The sequence below is a fragment of the Panthera pardus genome, unplaced genomic scaffold (genome assembly GCF_024362965.1).
Source record: "Panthera pardus isolate Hobbes unplaced genomic scaffold, ASM2436296v1 HiC_scaffold_13, whole genome shotgun sequence".
NCBI classification, from domain to species: Eukaryota; Metazoa; Chordata; class Mammalia; order Carnivora; family Felidae; genus Panthera; species Panthera pardus.
In genome coordinates, this window is record NW_026526688.1 from 133,689,736 (window position 1) to 133,707,500 (window position 17,765).

The window sequence follows — 17,765 nt, forward strand, 5'->3', positions numbered from 1 at the left end:
CGGAGAGGAGGAGGGCTGGAGGACAATGGGAGGGAGAGTTGTTGAGGGAGAGTTGACAGAGCTCAGCTTGGCGGGGAACAAAGGCGCTCACCAGCACCATCTCCCTCGCCCACCCCCCAGCCAAAATCCCAAAGGGAACCAGTTCCTGCCAGGGAACTTGCTTGCACCACACAAACACCCAACGCTGTGCTTCTGCGGATCCATCCCTCTGGCGACGGGTCTGAGTCCCTCCTAGTGCTGCAGGGCCCCTCCCGAAGCAGATCTCCGAAGGAAAAGCGAGCTGAACCTGCCCCTCCCGCCCCTGTGCACCTTGCCAATCCACCCCAGCTAATACGCCAGATCCCCAGCACCACAAGCCTGGCAGTGTGCAAGTAGCCCAGACGCGCCACGCCACCCCACAGTGAATCCTGCCCCTAGGAGAGGGGAAGAGAAGGCACACACCAGTCTGACTGTGGCCCCAGCGGTGGGCTGGGGGCAGACATCCGGTCTGACTGCGGCCTGCCCACCAATGCAAGTTATTCAAGACAGCACAGGGGAAGTGCCCCGCAGTTCCGCACCACTCCAGACTATCCAAAATGACCAAATGGAAGAATTCCCCTCAGAAAAACGTCCAAGAAATAACAACAGCTAACGAACTGATCAAAAACTATTTAAACAATATAACAGAAAGTGAATTTAGAATAATAGTCATAAAATTAATCGCTGGGCTTGAAAACAGTATAAAGGAGAGCAGAGAATCTATTGCTACAGAGATCAAGGGACTAAGGATCAGCCAGGAGGAGCTAAAAAATGCTATCAATGAGCTGCAAAATAAAATGGAGACAACCATGGCTCGGATTGAAGAGGCAGAGGAGAGAATAGGTGAACTAGAAGATAAAATTATGGAAAAAGAAGAAGCTGAGAAAAAGAGAGATAAAAAAATCCAGGAGTATGAGGGGAAAATTAGAGAACTAAGTGATGCACTAAAGAGAAATAATCTACGCATAATTGGTATTCCAGAGGAGGAGAGAGAGGGAAAGGTGCTGAAGGTGTACTTGAAGAAATAATAGCTGAGAACTTCACTGATCTGGGGAAGGAAAAAGGCATTGAAATCCAAGAGGCACAGAGAACTCCCTTCAGACGTAACTTGAATCGATCTTCTGCATGACATATCATAGTGAAACTGGCAAAATACAAGGATAAAGAGAATATTCTGAAAGCAGCTAGAGATAAACGTGCTCTAACTTATAAAGGGAGACCAATAAGACTCGTGACCGATCTCTCTACTGAAACTTGGCAGGCCAGAAAGGAATGGCAGGAGATTTTCAATGTGATGAACAGAAAAAAATAAGCAGCCGAGAATCCTTTATCCAGCAAGTCTGTCATTTAGAATAGAAGGAGAGATAAAGGTCTTCTCAAACAAACAAAAACTGAAGGAATTCGTCACCACTAAACCAGCCCTACAAGAGATCCTAAGGGGGATCCTGTGAGACAAAGTACCAGAGACATCGCTATAAGCATGAAACCTACGGACATCACAATGACTCTAAACCCATATCTTTCTATAATAACACTGAATGTAAATGGACTAAATGCTCCAACCAAAAGACATAGGGTATCAGAATGGATAAAAAAACAAGACCTATCTATTTGCTGTCTACAAGAGACTCATTTTAGACCTGAGGACACCTTCAGATTGAGAGTGAGGGGATGGAGAACTATTTATCATGCCACTGGAAGTCAAAAGAAAGCTGGCGTAGCCATACTTATATCAGACAAACTAGACTTTAAATTAAAGGCTGTAACAAGAGATGAAGAAGGGCATTATATAATAATCACAGGGTCTATCCACCAGGAAGAGCTAACAATTATAAATGTCTATGCACTGAACACAGGAGCCCCTAAATATATAAAATACTTACTCACAAACATAAGCAACCTTATTGATAAGAATGTGGTAATTGCAGGGGACTTTAACACTCCACTTACAGAAATGGATAGATCATCTAGACACACGGTCAATAAAGAAACAAGGGCCCTGAATGACACATTGGATCAGATGGACTTGACAGATATATTTAGAACTCTGCATCCCAAAGCAACAGAATATACTTTCTTCTCGAGTGCACATGGAACCTTCTCCAAGATAGATCACATACTGGGTCACAAAACAGCCCTTCATAAGTATACAAGAATTGAAATCATACCATGCATACTTTCAGACCACAATGCTATGAAGCTTGAAATCAACCACAGGAAAAAGTCTGGAAAACCTCCAAAAGCATGAAGGTTAAAGAACACCCTACTAAAGAATGAATGGGTCAACCAGGCAATTAGAGAAGAAATTAAAAAATATATGGAACAAATGGAAATGAAAATACAACAATCCAAATGCTTTGGGATGCAGCGAAGGCAGTCCTGAGAGGAAAATACATTGCAATCCAGGCCTATCTCAAGAAACAAGAAAAATCCCAAATACAAAATCTAACAGCACACCTAAAGGAAATAGAAGCAGAACAGCAAAGACAGCCTAAACCCAGCAGAAGAAGAGAAACAATAAAGATCAGAGCAGAAATAAACAATATAGAATCTAAAAAAACTGTAGAGCAGATCAACGAAACCAAGAGTTGGTTTTTTGAAAAAATAAACAAAATTGACAAACCTCTAGCCAGGCTTCTCAAAAAGAAAAGGGAGATGACCCAAATAGATAAAACCATGAATGAAAATGGAATTATTACAACCAATCCCTCAGAGATACAAGCAATTATCAGGGAATACTATGAAAAATTATATGCCAACAAACTGGACAACCTGGAAGAAATGGACAAATTCCTAAACACCCACACGCTTCCAAAACTCAATCAGGAGGAAATAGAAAGCTTGAACAGACTCATAACCAGTGAAGAAATTGAATCAGTCATCAAAAATCTCCCAACAAATAAGAGTCCAGGACCAGATGGCTTCCCAGGGGAGTTCTACCAGACGTTTAAAGCAGAGATAATACCTATCCTTCTCAAGCTATTCCAAAAAATAGAAAGGGAATGAAAACTTCCAGACTCATTCTATGAAGCCAGTATTACTTTGATTCCTAAACCAGACAGAGACCCAGTAAAAAAAGAGAACTACAGGCCAATATCCCTGATGAATATGGATGCAAAAATTCTCAATAAGATACTAGCAAATTGAATTCAACAGCATATAAAAAGAATTATTCACCATGATCAAGTGGGATTCATTCCTGGGATGCAGGGCTGGTTCAACACTCACAAATCAATCAACGTGATACATCACATTAATAAGAGAAAAGACCATATGATCCTGTCAATCGATGCATAAAAGGCCTTTGACAAAATCCAGCACCCTTTCTTAATAAAAACCCTTGAGAAAGTCGGGATAGAAGGAACATACTTAAACATCATAAAAGCCATTTATGAAAAGCCCACAGCTAACATCATCCTCAATGGGGAAAAACTGAGAGCTTTTTCCCTGAGATCAGGAACACGACAGGGATGCCCACTCTCACCGCTGTTGTTTAACATAGTGTTGGAGGTTCTAGCATCAGCAATCAGACAACAGGAGATCAAAGGCATCAAAATTGGCAAAGATGAAGTCAAGCTTTCACTTTTTGCAGATGACATGATAGTATACATGGAAAATCCGATAGACTCCACCAAAAGTCTGCTAGAACTGATATATGAATTCAGCAAAGTTGCAGGATACAAAATCAATGTACAGAAATCAGTTGCATTCTTATACACTAACAATGGAGCAACAGAAAGACAAATAAAGAAACTGATTCCATTCACAATTGCACCAAGAAGCATAAAATACCTAGGAATAAATCTAACCAAAGATGTAAAAGATCTGTATGCTGAAAACTATAGAAAGCCTATGAAGGTAATTGAAGAAGATATAAAGAAATGGAAAGACATTCCCTGCTCATGGATTGGAAGAATAAATATTGTCAAAATGTCAATACTACCCAAAGCTATCTACACATTCAATGCAATCCCAATCAAAATTGCACCAGCATTCTTCTCGAAACTAGAACAAGCAATCCTAAAATTCATATGGAACCACAAAACGCCCCGAATAACCAAAGTAATTTTGAAGAAGAAGACCAAAGCAGGAGGCATCACAATCCCAGACTTTAGCCTCTACTACAAAGCTGTCATCATCAAGACAGCATGGTATTGGCACAAAAACAGACACATAGACCAATGGAATAGAATAGAAACCCCAGAACTAGACCCACAAATGTATGGCCAACTAATCTTTGACAAAGCAGGAAAGAATATCCAATGGAAAAAAGACAGTCTCTTTAACAAATGGTGCTGGGAGAACTGAACAGCAACATGCAGAAGATTGAAACTAGACCACTTTCTTGCACCATTCACAAAAATAAACTCAAAATGGATAAAGGACCTGAATGTGAGACAGGAAACCATCAAAACCTTAGAGGAGAAAGCAGGAAAAGACCTCTCTGACCTCAGCTGCGGCAATTTCTTACTTGACACATCCCCAAAGGCAAGGGAATTAAAAGCAAAAATGAACTACTGGGACCTTATGAAGATAAAAAGCTTCTGCACAGCAAAGGAAACAACCAACAAAACTAAAAGGCAACCAACGGAATGGGAAAAGATATTTGCAAATGACATATCGGACAAAGGGCTAGTATCCAAAATCTATAAAGAGCTCACCAAACTTCACACCCGAAAAACAAATAACCCAGTGAAGAAATGGGCAGAAAACATGAATAGACACTTCTCTAAAGAAGACATCTGGGTGGCCAACAGGCACATGAAAAGATGCTCAACGTCGCTCCTCATCAGGGAAATACAAATCAAAAGCACACTCAGATATCACCTCACGCCAGTCACAGTGGCCAAAATGAACAAATCAGGAGACTACGGATGCTGGAGAGGATGTGGAGAAATGGGAACCCTCTTGCACTGTTGGTGGGAATGCAAATTGGTGCAGCCACTCTGGAAAACAGTGTGGAGGTTCCTCAAAAAATTAAAAATCGACCTACCCTATGACCCAGCAGTAGCACTGCTAGGAATTTACCCAAGGGATACAGGAGTACTGATGCATAGGGGCACTTGTACCCCAATGTTTGTAGCAGCACTCTCAACAATAGCCAAATTATGGAAAGAGCCTAAATGTCCATCAACTGATGAATGGATAAAGAAATTATGGTTTATATACACAATGGAGTACTACGTGGCAATGAGAAAGAATGAAATATGGCCCTTTGTAGCAACGTGGATGGAAATGGAGAGTGTGATGCTAAGTGAAATAAGTCATACAGAGAAAGACAGATACCATATGGTTTCACTCTTATGTGGATCCTGAGAAACTTAACAGAAACCCATGGGGGAGGGGAAGGATAAAAAAGAAAAGAGAGGTTAGAGTGGAAGAGAGCGAAAGCATAAGAGACTCTAAAAACTGAGAACAAACTGAGGGTTGATGGGGGGTGGAGGGAGGAGGGGGTGATGGGTATCGAGGAGGGCACCTTTTGGGATGAGCACTGGGTGTTGTATGGAAACCAATTTGACAATAAACTTCATATATTGAAAAAAAAAAGAATAAAGCAAACAGAATCACATCAAATTTTAAAACTATTTTCCACAAGAGAAACCTATTATTGTTTCTTCCTGCCCCATCCTTACTGCTTTCTGTATGTAAAGAACTATCTGAAAGATTAAGCGTTAGCTTAATGATTATAGAAACAATCTTATAATTTTTAAACTTCTACAGTTTCTTTCCTGGGGTCTTTTCTGTTCCTTTCTTGTTTTGTTTCTAAGGAAATCTGAGCACTCAATGCCAACCACAGCTTTTTAATAGTTTACTTTCTTATCTTGTCAGCTACAGGATAACTGTCTTACATCCTACTGTAGGAAAGCCCTGTTAAAACACTTCCACAATAGGGGCGCCGGGGTGGCTAGGTTGATTGGGTGTCTGATTCAGCTCAGGTCATGGTCTCATGGTTTGTGGGTTCAGGCCCTGAGTCCGGCTCTGTGCTGACAGCTTGGAGCCTGGAGCCTGCTTTGGATTCTGTGACTCCCATTCTCTCTGCCCTTCCCCACTCATGCTCTGTATATCTCTCCTTCAGATATAAATAAACATTAAAAAAATTTAAAGAAAAAAACAACAACAACACAAAACACTACCACAATAATCCATGCGACACAGGAGAGAGCTCCATCTTAACCCCTATCCAGTGTGGTTTGCTGCAGAAAGAACTAAAAGTGCCTTACTTGAGCCTTTTTTTTCATTGTACTATCTTGTTTTACTGTATTAAAAATTACATAATTTTATTAGGAAAAGACTTTATTAAGGGTTTTGTTAGGTGATTAGTTGAATGTCCAACTTTCCTGGCAGTAATAAATTTTCCAAACAATGTATCTGAAATGTATCTTGTTTCTGCTTAAAATCAGAATGGCAGAGTGGAAAAAAATCTTATTCTGGATTTCAAGAGATCTAGATTCTAAATACAGCTCTGCTATAAATTATGAATTATGTATCTCCTTTGGCAAACTAGTCTACTCGGGGTTTTGAAAATGAGAAGTTTGGTTTAAATAGTATCCAGATTTCTCCCCGTACCAAATTCCGGTCTTCCCTGTGCTAGTTGGCTGATTGATGTCAGCTAAGGAGATGCCATAGAGGTGATTTGGGTAAAGGCTCCTTTCAAGAGGATGGACTAAGGAAAGGGCTATATATCTGAGGTTGGAGGAGATAACTATCTTTCTCATTAGTTCAATGAGCCTCCCTGCATGCCTAAAAGGACAAACTGAAATTTAGCAATTTCTTTTCTTCCAATTGCTCTATTAACCCAATGAATACTGAAATACATATTTTTTCAAAATTAGGAAGTAGCGTGTAGTTGGAAATTCTTATACTGGAGCTCCCAAATCTAGATGTAAATCCACAAACTCCCACAATGACGGAAACTATCATTAACTGCTTATGTGATCTTGGGTAAGTCATTAAATCTTCACAAGCTCAGGGATATTGAGCTCCAAGACCTCTTCTAATTCAAAAATTACTGGTAGCCAGTAGCAACTGCCGAATTTAAAGATCACAAAAATTGTACAGAGCACTATTAATTTTTTTAAATGTTTTATTATTATTATTTTTTTAAGTTTATTTATTTTGAGAGAGAGTGAGTGTGCTGTGCAAGCTGGGAAGCAGCAGAGAGAGGCAGAGAGGAAGAATCCCAAGCAGGCTCCTTGCTCCCAGCAGACAGCCCCAAGTGGGGCTCGATTCTATGAACCATGAGATCATAGCCTGAGTGGAAATCAAGAGTTGGAAGCTTAACCCACTGAGCCACCCACGTGCCCCATTAAATGCTTCAGAACAAGAATATTTAAAAAGATAGGTGTACATTAATAATATCCACTGTTCTACTTGATTTCTCACACATAAAAGGGATCTATGGAGCTTACTTTTCATGAGAATTAAATGAAATAAATGGGATTTGTATCATTTTCAATTCTTTTTTCTCCTTTGTATACTAGCTAAAATCTTTGTATAGCAATCTGCAATTGTGTTTGAACAGCTAATATAAATTATTTCACTTTTAGAAAAAACACAGCATAAAACCAGCAAAATATTCAACTAAGTAACTAACAGTAATTGCTTTCGAATTATAAGCATGAAACATTCTTTTTGAAGAATATTTTTTGTCTAAAGCAAATATAATTTATTACTACTTACAAGTTACTGTATAATAATGGAGTTTTTTTAAGATGGTGTAAGCATTTCCATAATATACCAACATTTTCAAGGTGTTTTGTTTAACTTGATTATAAAATATACTCTGGGAAAAAATGTATAGATTCTTTGTGAGAACAAATGTTTTTGGAAATTTGTCAATAGCCTTTCAGAATGGAAATGGTCCTGAATCAAACAATTCAAAGCATATTTTTTTTTGAAAAAGAAATCTTTTTTGTGTTTCTTGTAATAAATATAAAATTCCTAATCTGGAAGTTAGGTTTCATAACAAGTTAACATTTTTAACCAATAAGTGTCAATAACATTATATGCATCATCTTTGTAGATATACATGTATATTTGGAAACAAGATGCAAACAAGTTTCTTTTACATGTGCTTGGCACACAATCCCTGATAAAAGGCTCATATGCAAACTAGGACACTGCTTAGCTTAATACTCATTTTATAGGTAATAAAAAATTACCTATTCAAACAAAATATATCAGACTACTGTAGTGAAATTTAACAGATTAAATATATTTCCATTAGTGTTTAATTTCTTACTGTTTAACTCTCAAACCAAGGTTCAAGGGGTTAAAAGAAACACATTTTTCCTCAGACTTCACTAATACACACTACTATTCATTTACCAAATAATAAGTAAATATTCTTTTGAAACACACACGAGAACATTAGAAATTATGAGTTAATTTTTAATATTTGCATGTTAAGAAAATATATTTCACATGTTAAAAAACACATATATGTTAGAACTAGTCGTCTATATCGGTATGTATCTCCACTGTTTATACTCTGAGACTATCATGGTTTTATCTACTTGAATAATTAAGGGTTTAGTTTTTTTTTTTTTTTGTCCATGATGGGCAAGAATTCTTCACATCAATGTCTCTATGAAGGCATGTTCATAAGAAGGTCAGGCGACGTTTTTATTCATATGCTAGCTGTTGTGTAACATTAAATAATCATGAAGTACAACTTCTGAAAGAGGAGACCTTAAGCTATAGAAAGTGCCTATTGTTTGCTGTCATAACTCTAAAAGTTTACTGATCAGAGTTAAACAGTAAAATCATGCATAAGACACATTTCTAAGTTCTTATTTTCTGTCCTTGAAAGTTTTCAGATCAAGATTATATACAACAATCTCATAAAGGTGGCTAATTTTTAAAAATGCATATATACATACATGTATATATATACATATATGTGTATATATACATGTATGTATATGTGTGTGTGTGTATATATATATATATATACACATACCCATAATATCAATTAAGTGTTTGATAATTTCCTTTATTTCAAATTCATCACAATTTGCAATTCCTGAATTGAAAAAAAAGAAGCAAAGCTTCTTTTATCAGAAGTAAAGTACAACATGTAGAGTATGTTCAGCCCAGGGCTATGCTTAAGCTTAAGTAACAGAACAAACCTTTAGCAAAGCACTTTAAAGGTAATCTATGAATCAAAAATATTCCACTGGAACAATGGCCTTAAACATGAATATGATGATTGATTATGTCACTACTCTTGCTAAACTAGAAGGCACCTTAAAGTGACATTTGAACTATGTCCCAAAGTTTGTCTGGGAGGCAAAGGAAGATAACATAGCTTTAATCTTCAAAAATGTAGAGGATTAGATTGGTAAATCTAATTTTGTTTTCTCTTCCATTTATTTAAGTTAAAAATGGCCTCTATCCATATGTCTAAAACATAATTTTATTCTACTCAATATATTGAGGTTTGTGTGTGAATCAGGTATTTTGAACCAGAGCTTTGTCCTGCAAATAATAAGAATTTATCATTTATAGGGGCACCTGGGTGGCTCAGTGGGTTGAGTGCCTGACTTTGGCTCAGGTCATGATCTCACAGTTCATGGGTTTGAGCCCCATGCCAGGCTTTGTGCTGATAGCACTTAGCCTGCTTCAGATTCTCTGTCTCCCTCCCTCTCTCTCTGCCCCTCCCCAGTCCCTGTTCTTTCTCAAAGATAAATAAATAAACATTTAAAAAAAGGAATTTATCATTTATAAAGTTGTTTTTATGCCTCTCATACTAACATTGTAATAATTTGATTTATTAATCACTTCACATTTATTACCTAATTCATCTATTTTGGTTAAGCACATTTTACAGATGGGGTAACCTACGTTTGGAGGGATTAAGCCCAGTAGCCGAAGTAAGGATCATGTAGCTACTGATGCGATAGATAATTCAAACCTAGGCTGTCTGTCTTTAGATCTATAAACCTAAATACTACGACTTTTAAAATATCGATTTAAAACTTCATTCTAGAGCAAACAAATTATGATCTTCAGGAGTTGTGTCCCTAAGTTTGTTTCTTGAAGCTGGCGGTTTGGGAACTATTGCATTATCACCATGCCACTCTGCCTCCCTAGAGTTTCTGATTTTGATTAACTGCCTCTTATTGCCATGAACCAGTCCTTTAGGGAAGCCTCTTATGAGACAGTGCATGATAGACGGTGCTGTGGAGGATTAAAAAGAAGAAGAAAATATGGCTCCTGCCTTGAGAAGATTACAATCTTAAAAAAATCTACTACCCCAAATATAGTACGGCTATAAAGTGCCCAGACTAGGATGCTTACTAGAGATGACTTTGTGGGAGCAATACAGTTCGATTACAGTTTTGGTGGAAAGGAGAACAGAAACCAACAAAGAGACTAACCTGGGTATAAAGGTTTGACAGTGGAAATAAGACTTGTGGAATGGTTTAATAACCCTTCTTTATTTCAAAACACAATTTTAAATATTTCAATTCAATTTTCTCTCAAACACACACAAAATTACTAACCTTCTACATTCATGGCTTCTCTTAGAACCTGAAGTTTCTTTTGTCTCTCTCGGATTCGGTCCAAAGCGCTTGATATTGCTGAGGAAGTGGGCAATTCTCGAGTATGAAACATTGGATCCACTTTCTGAGGGCCAAAGATATCCAAGGCTATGCTTCCATCTGAGTATCTTGCCTCCTTTTTTCTAGGGGTAGTTGAAGTCCTCACTGTTACTGCCTCAGGGAGATATTGTCGGAATCCACCAGTTTCCCCAGAAAAGTCTCTCTCATCTGTGCAAAGCAAGTCCATGGATGAAGCCCAAATCTTCTTCTTGGGAAGCACATCAATACCAGGGATAGTTTTTTTTTCTGGGCCACTAGTTTTGAACTGGTAAGGGGAACAAGTATTTTCAGAATCTTCACGTGCAGAATTATTATCTGATGAAATGTCCTTGAAATAATCTTCCTCATCTTGTGTATCTCTGATGGACAGAAATCCCATAGATTTACTAAGCCCTTTGTTAAGAAAGGTCTGATGAGAGAATGGAGACTTGTGTATGTCTAGTACATCAGAAGTAGCGCTTCTTCCTGGAATGATAAGAATCTATCATGTATGTACAGAATTTTTAGAAAATAACTGGAATGTAATCTTACTATTGACAGTGAAAGTGCTGGTAATTTTCTAAATTTCCTAATGGAGGATCAGAGATGACATGGGATGGTGCCGATAGTGAAAGTGGAAAGAGAAGTTATGTTTGTGTAACTTTCCATGGTCCAATGTTTCTTACCTAATGAAAACAAGAATGTAGTGAACTTTTTTGAGCAGTGTTATTTTATGTTCAAAGGTGAATTATTTGGTTTTAAAAAACAGACTAGACAAAAGTTTCTGATACTATCCAATTTGGCAGAATATTAATTATCCAGGAAATGATTTGGCACAATAATAGAAGGTAGAGTATACTCCTTTAACTTCTAAAGGTATAATTCAAACATGTATCACTTCAACATAAAGCCTTGGTATTTTCTGGTCATTTAAGTAAATATTTTTAAAGAAGAAACAAAGAATTCTTGCTATATTCTGGATGAAAAAAGGATTGTAGCATTTAGAATCCTTAAGTATCAAAATTTTATTATAATTAGATATGTTTTCAGAAACGTTTGAATCCAGATAATTTGATTGTTTAAATTATGTAAAAAACTTAACTTTTCCATGGCAGACCATCATGTACTAAAATAGTTTTTGTCTTAAACATAATGCATCAATATTTGTCAACTGGAATAAAGTCTTTTTATTCTTTAGTCTTTGATGTAGTTAAAAACTGGTAAGCCATTCTAATTTTTCTGAGGCACCAGTCTAAAAATGCATTGAGACACAGCAAAAATGCCCAACCAGAAATTAATTTTTGAAATCCATAAAGTGAATTAAAAAGTCATATATTTATGGCTCCACTATAGAAAAAGAAATGTAGAAAAATACTTCAGAGTTACTAAACCAGTAGCCCATAAGCACTGAAGATTTCCTGTGTGACTTTCTGTGATCCCTCTCTAATAACCTATTTGCTATGTACACAATATAAAATAATGACTAAAACTTTCCTAGTAATACTAAATTGCTTAGTAATTCGTCTGTATAAGTCAATTGCCTCTTCAGGGCAATAGCTATAAGCTTTAATTCCCTGACTTCAAATTTTACCTTAAAAATCTTAGAAAAGTGAATTTATTTCAGAATGGTCCACAAATAATTGCTTACTGGAGAATTAGATTCAAATACTTTCCTTTTCTTGCAACTCATGTTTCCCTGAACATGGATCTTTTTAAATGCAAATAAGTATAACATCAATATTTGGGGCATGTCATATCAAGATCACTGAGAATATACCACACCACATCTAGACATAGATTATCACAGACTCTAGCTTCTAATCTAAGGTAATTTAAAACTGATAAACACATGTTTATGTTACAGTATTTTAGAGATAAATCACATTCTTAAACCACATATTGAAACTCATTAATTTAGAATTTTATTAAAAATGTAGAACAGATATTCTTCAAAATTGATAGAATACATTAGATAAAAAATAAGAATTGAAAGGACTTAAGGGTCATACAACCACAGACGAACTCAACAATCTGCTGCTTTCTTTTACCACTTAGCTACCAACAAGTAGCCAAACTTAGAAAATCAAACAAGTGAGTATTTTGGCAATGTCATAAATTCATAGTCAAACAAGTTGGACACTCAGCACCATGTGTTAATAGTAATTTCACTCACTCTCTACCATGCTGCACTTTTTCTCATTCTTCAATTTTCCCACCTTAATTCCCTCTTCTTTTTTCTGATGATCTTATCTCATATTCCAACCAGAAAATAGAATCTGTCAGAAGAGAGCTTTTTCACTTTTCCATGGCTAATTCTACACATCTACCCATGTCTGCCAATCTTTTCCCTTGTCTCAAAAGATGAAATCTTTTACCAGGTGAAGGCCAATTCCCAATACGTGTTCAATCTCCTCTCCTTTCATGTTATCAGAGATTTTGCTTCTTTGGTTAACTTCCGTCCTCCATGTTAATTAACCCCTCTTTCTATTGAGTCATTACCATTAGTACATAAACATGCTTTAATGTCTCTATAATAAAAAGCAAACTAAACAAAACCTCTACCCTGTTACCACATTTCCCTCTTGCCACTGCTGTCTCCAATTTCTTACTTCGCATTCAGTAGTCTCACTTTAGCCAACTTCCAACTCCTCCACACCTGGGCAACTCTCCTTATGTATCACTAATGTCCCCCATATTGCCAAATCCAATGATTTTATATCCATATCCTACCTACCTCTACAGCAACAACTACCCATCAGCAACAACTGATGGTGATGACAGTCACTTAATAAAGAACAATCCTCTCTTTACAAGAGTGTTTTCTCCTACTTCTTAGATTGCTCATTCTTAGTCTTTGCTTTTTCCTCCTCTATCAGATATTCAAATGTTGGATGTCCTCAGATATCAGTTTTAGAACCCTATCTTTTCACTCTTTTCTTATATAATTTCATCTGCTAACAAGGCTTTAAGTATTATCTATATACTGATAACTCCCAAATTTAAATTCTTGGCACCAATGTCTTCTGGGAGCTCCATTATTACATAGTTGGAACTTCTATTACTAAATCTTACAAGCACCTCAACCTGAACATGCTGAAAACCAACTTTTTGCTTCCTACATCCAGAGATATCCATTCAACGCCAATCTTTCAAATTACAGAAAGTGGCATCATTATCCAATTGATTGCTCAAAACAGAAATAAAGGCACCATCCTGAAATCCTTCATCATCCTTACTGCCCATATCAAATCCATCAGAAGTACTGACTATTTAACTTCTCAAAGATAACTTACTCCATGTGATTATTTCGATTTTCACTGGCATCACCCTATTCCCAGTTAACAATACCACTTGACTAGAAAACTCCAATGGCTTCTGGATAGCCCTCCCCCATTCTTTCTTCATTCAATCCACTCTCTATTCAGCGGTCAGAGTTATCTTCTTAAATATAAATTCCATGATGCCACTACCTTTTTTAATAAGTCTCAAAGGCATAGTATTATACTCAAAATAAAATCGGACTCCTTTCAGGTCTGCTGTTTGAAACTTTCTTAGTCTCATCTCCACTTCTTTTATTCCATCCAGGCCACAGGTTTTCTTGTTAAGCTCTCTTCTATGTTAGGACATTTATACATATTGTTTTCTTTGGCCTGAATGGTCCAGACCTTTCTCATGATTAGTTGTTTCTTATCCTATACTTTTATTTTAAATATAACTTCTTCAGTGAGGCCTACTCTGACCACTATTGAAATAATCACCATATGTGCCATGAGTTTATTCTATCTGTAACAGGTAGATTTATCATTCTTTTTTAGGTCATTAGTATTTATTAACAATATATTAATGGACCATGGGATCCTAAAAGCACCGTGTCTTCTCACCAGCCATATAAAATTTAAAACTAATTGCTAATAAGGTGGTTCTTGGATAACTACTGCTCTATAAATGCTAGGTTTTTGTCTTTATGCACAGTAGTAGATATAAAAATATTTCAGTTCCTATTTATTAAAAGTCCAGAAAGTTACCATTTTTAAATTCTGTGAGGTCAGACAAAATTATAATGAAAATAATCCATTTAAGAGGCGCCTGGGTGGCTCAGTCAATTAAGCGTCCGACTTCAGCTCAGGTCATGATCTCAAGGTTCATGGGTTTGAGCCCTGCATCGGGCTCTGTGCTGACAGCTCAGAGCCTGGAGCCTGTTTCAGATTCTGTGTCTCCCTCTCTCTCTGCCCTTCCTCTGCTCGCACTTTGTCTCTCAAAAATAAATAAACATTAAAAAAAATTTAAAAAATAAAAGAAAATAATCCATTTAAAAGTTTTCACTACTTTGGTGCTCTCCATCTACAAAATATGCCAAATTTAACCATGGTTCAATTTGCTCTCCATGTCTGAAAATCACATTATGATAGCCAACTTAAAGTCTCATGACTATTACTAATAGAAGATAGTTTTGAACCATAATCATGTCTCTTCTGGTAGCCAATAAAACGAAGGAATGGTGAAATAGGAAGGGGAGTGAGAAAGAAAGAAGGGACGGGGGAAGGATTGATACTCTTGAGGAAAATGGGCAAAAAATTGTGGTCATGTGAAACAAGGTTCAAAGTGATATGTATATACTTGGTATGTATATGCTCTAAAGTAAAATTGTAAGAGCTATGAACCACAAAAGCATTAAAGGCAGAAACTGAGTGTAGATCATTTTTTAAGGAAGAAAAAAGAAGGGTTAGGAAAGAGATGTTTGGAGTGGTTTCTCCAGTGTGTCTATTGGCTTATGACTGCTTTTGTTTGCTTTTTAGATGAGGAAAACAAAAAAAAAAAAGACAACCTTCAGGTAGGTAACAGAGATGGATTTGGGCTGGTATAAACACACCATTTAAAAAAATTTTTTTTCTTTAATGTTTTTATTTATTTTTGCAACAGAGAGAGACAGAGCATGAGCAGGGGAGGGGCAGAGAAGAGAGGGAGACACAGAATTGGAAGCAGGATCCAGGCTCTGAGCTGTCAGCACAGAGCCTGATGCGGGGCTCGAACCCACAGACTGTGAGATCATGACCTGAGCCGAAGTCGGACACTTAACCGACTGAGCCACCCAGGCGCCCCTAAACACACCATTTTTAAATCACATATTACTAACTGGCAGGAGTCTCAGTGCATTTTGTCATGTCAATGATACTCATTATCTTCAACTATACAACTGGGTATGTATTTGCCTGATTAACATTTCACAAGTGGATAAAATATATACAACATCAAATAACATATCATGGTTGCCTTGAATTGCTAAAGCACTGTGGGAAAAATATCACCAATCTGTTCAAATATAGAATCTGGCCCTTTAAGTGAGGAGAAACATGGAATTCCAGACTCATTTATTAGGTGCACAAGTCTGTTAGACGAGCGAGAACCATGTACTGTTGTTAACACCAGTGCCCCTTACTTACTAACTTTATTTGAGGCTGCATAAAGTGCAATTTCTTCAACTGCTTTCCAGATATTTTTATTATATGTATTACATATATATATATATATATATATATATATATATATATATATATAATAGCTGGGCTATTACAATTATTTTATTTAACAGGCAGTAAACAGCACTGAAAACATTAAGTACATCTAAGAGCTGTGCTCACTACCCATTTTGATTATAGGAAGTTAATTATTTCTGAAGGCAGTGCCATTGGAACTACTCTTAAAAGCGTTCAGGTGGAAACTTCTTTAATATGTTCCCATCCTGGGAGAACTACTAGCTCCTGTCACTATATTCATAGAGCATTCTGACCCTCTCTTAGGACATTTCTTTCACTATATTAAAATTATCCATTATATTGGTATCTGTCATCACTCCCACTCATTTCCTCACCCCTCCCCCACTGGAACAATAACATAAGAAACCACGTCTTACCTGTTTTTGTATTTCTAGTTCCTGATTAAAGACGTTCCAAAAGAATGATTGTAGAATGGATTGAATGCATAACTTCTTGAAACCTTTTAAAGCCAATTTAGGTAGCATAATTTACCAGAAAGATTACTGTCAAAACACATGGGTTTTAATTCTAGCTTTACCAAATTCAATCCATGAGCTTGGGCAAGCCACTTAATATCTATGTTTCTCACTTCATTTACAAAACCGTGGACATAACTTGTTATGCTTTCTTCTTAAAGAGGACAGGATAAATGAACTAACCCCTAATGAACTATTATGAGATCTTCTGAATAAGGGCAACATAAAATTCTAAATTCCTCCTCCCTTTCATTTCTGCTTTATTTTCCTCAGCATATAATTATCTACCAAGGGGGAATTTAAAAGTTCCTTTGAGAAGAAATCATGAAACCAGAAATCAAAAGATCTCCAACAAAAGTTTTAGATTGTATAATTTAAAAAAATCAAATTATTCAAAACAGGATAAATGGTGACTACAGGTGGATTTTTCATCTCTCAAAAAGGCTCTGAGTTCAGAGAGAGCTTACAGACACAATTATTTTACATACAATTATGAGCATCCAAATATAAAATGAATCCATAAACATTTTCCTTCTGGAGAATACACAGCTTGCTAAAAACTAAATGGGGAAAATAAATAAAAATAAAAGATTTTAAGAATATAAAAAGTCTTCCTAATAGAACCTAGTCCATTTATTTTAGCTAAATTAAAAAAAATCTCCCTTGTAAAGTACATTGTGTTTAATTATTTTTGTTACATATGATTAACATCATCCTTACTTGGATACCATCATTCACCTTTCCGCTCAGACAAGACTCAAAAATTCAAGTGTCCCCTAGAAGCTAAGTTCAAAATGACATTTCAGTATTAAAAGAGGCTCCCCGATTACCCATCTGTCCTCACAAGTGTGTTCAAGTACATAAAAAAAGAAACATGATATTGCCAATACGCCCAAGTTCTGAAGCACTATCATGCTGATCTGATCACGGTGTAGGTTTCTGCCTTAAGCTTGGCAGGAAACGTTTGATTTCTTTCTGCTTACTGAAGCCATTTTATCAGCATTGGCAGTATAAAATAACAAAATGGGGGCAGACAGCCCAATAGTTTAGGCCTTAAGCTTTTTTTTTTTTAATTTTTTTAAACGTTTATTTATTTTTGAGACAGAGAGAGACAGAGCATGAACGGGGGAGGGGCAGAGAGAGAGGGAGAC

The 17,765-nt window shown here is 36.6% G+C and overlaps 1 protein-coding gene across 8 annotated transcripts in view; it reads right to left on the reverse strand.

Moving 5' to 3' along the window:
- PTPN13 (protein tyrosine phosphatase non-receptor type 13) overlaps positions 1-17,765 on the reverse strand; it is a 227,976-nt gene that overhangs the window by 96,856 nt on the left and 113,355 nt on the right. For 7 of the 8 annotated variants that reach the window (XM_053901413.1, XM_053901412.1, XM_053901410.1 and 4 more), the window contains exon 7: positions 10,527-11,090. The exons of the other annotated variant lie outside the window; for it this stretch is intronic. In XM_053901413.1, coding sequence (XP_053757388.1) covers positions 10,527-11,090 — 564 coding nt within the window. The remainder of the gene's footprint in view (positions 1-10,526; positions 11,091-17,765) is intronic. 8 annotated transcript variants of the gene reach the window in all.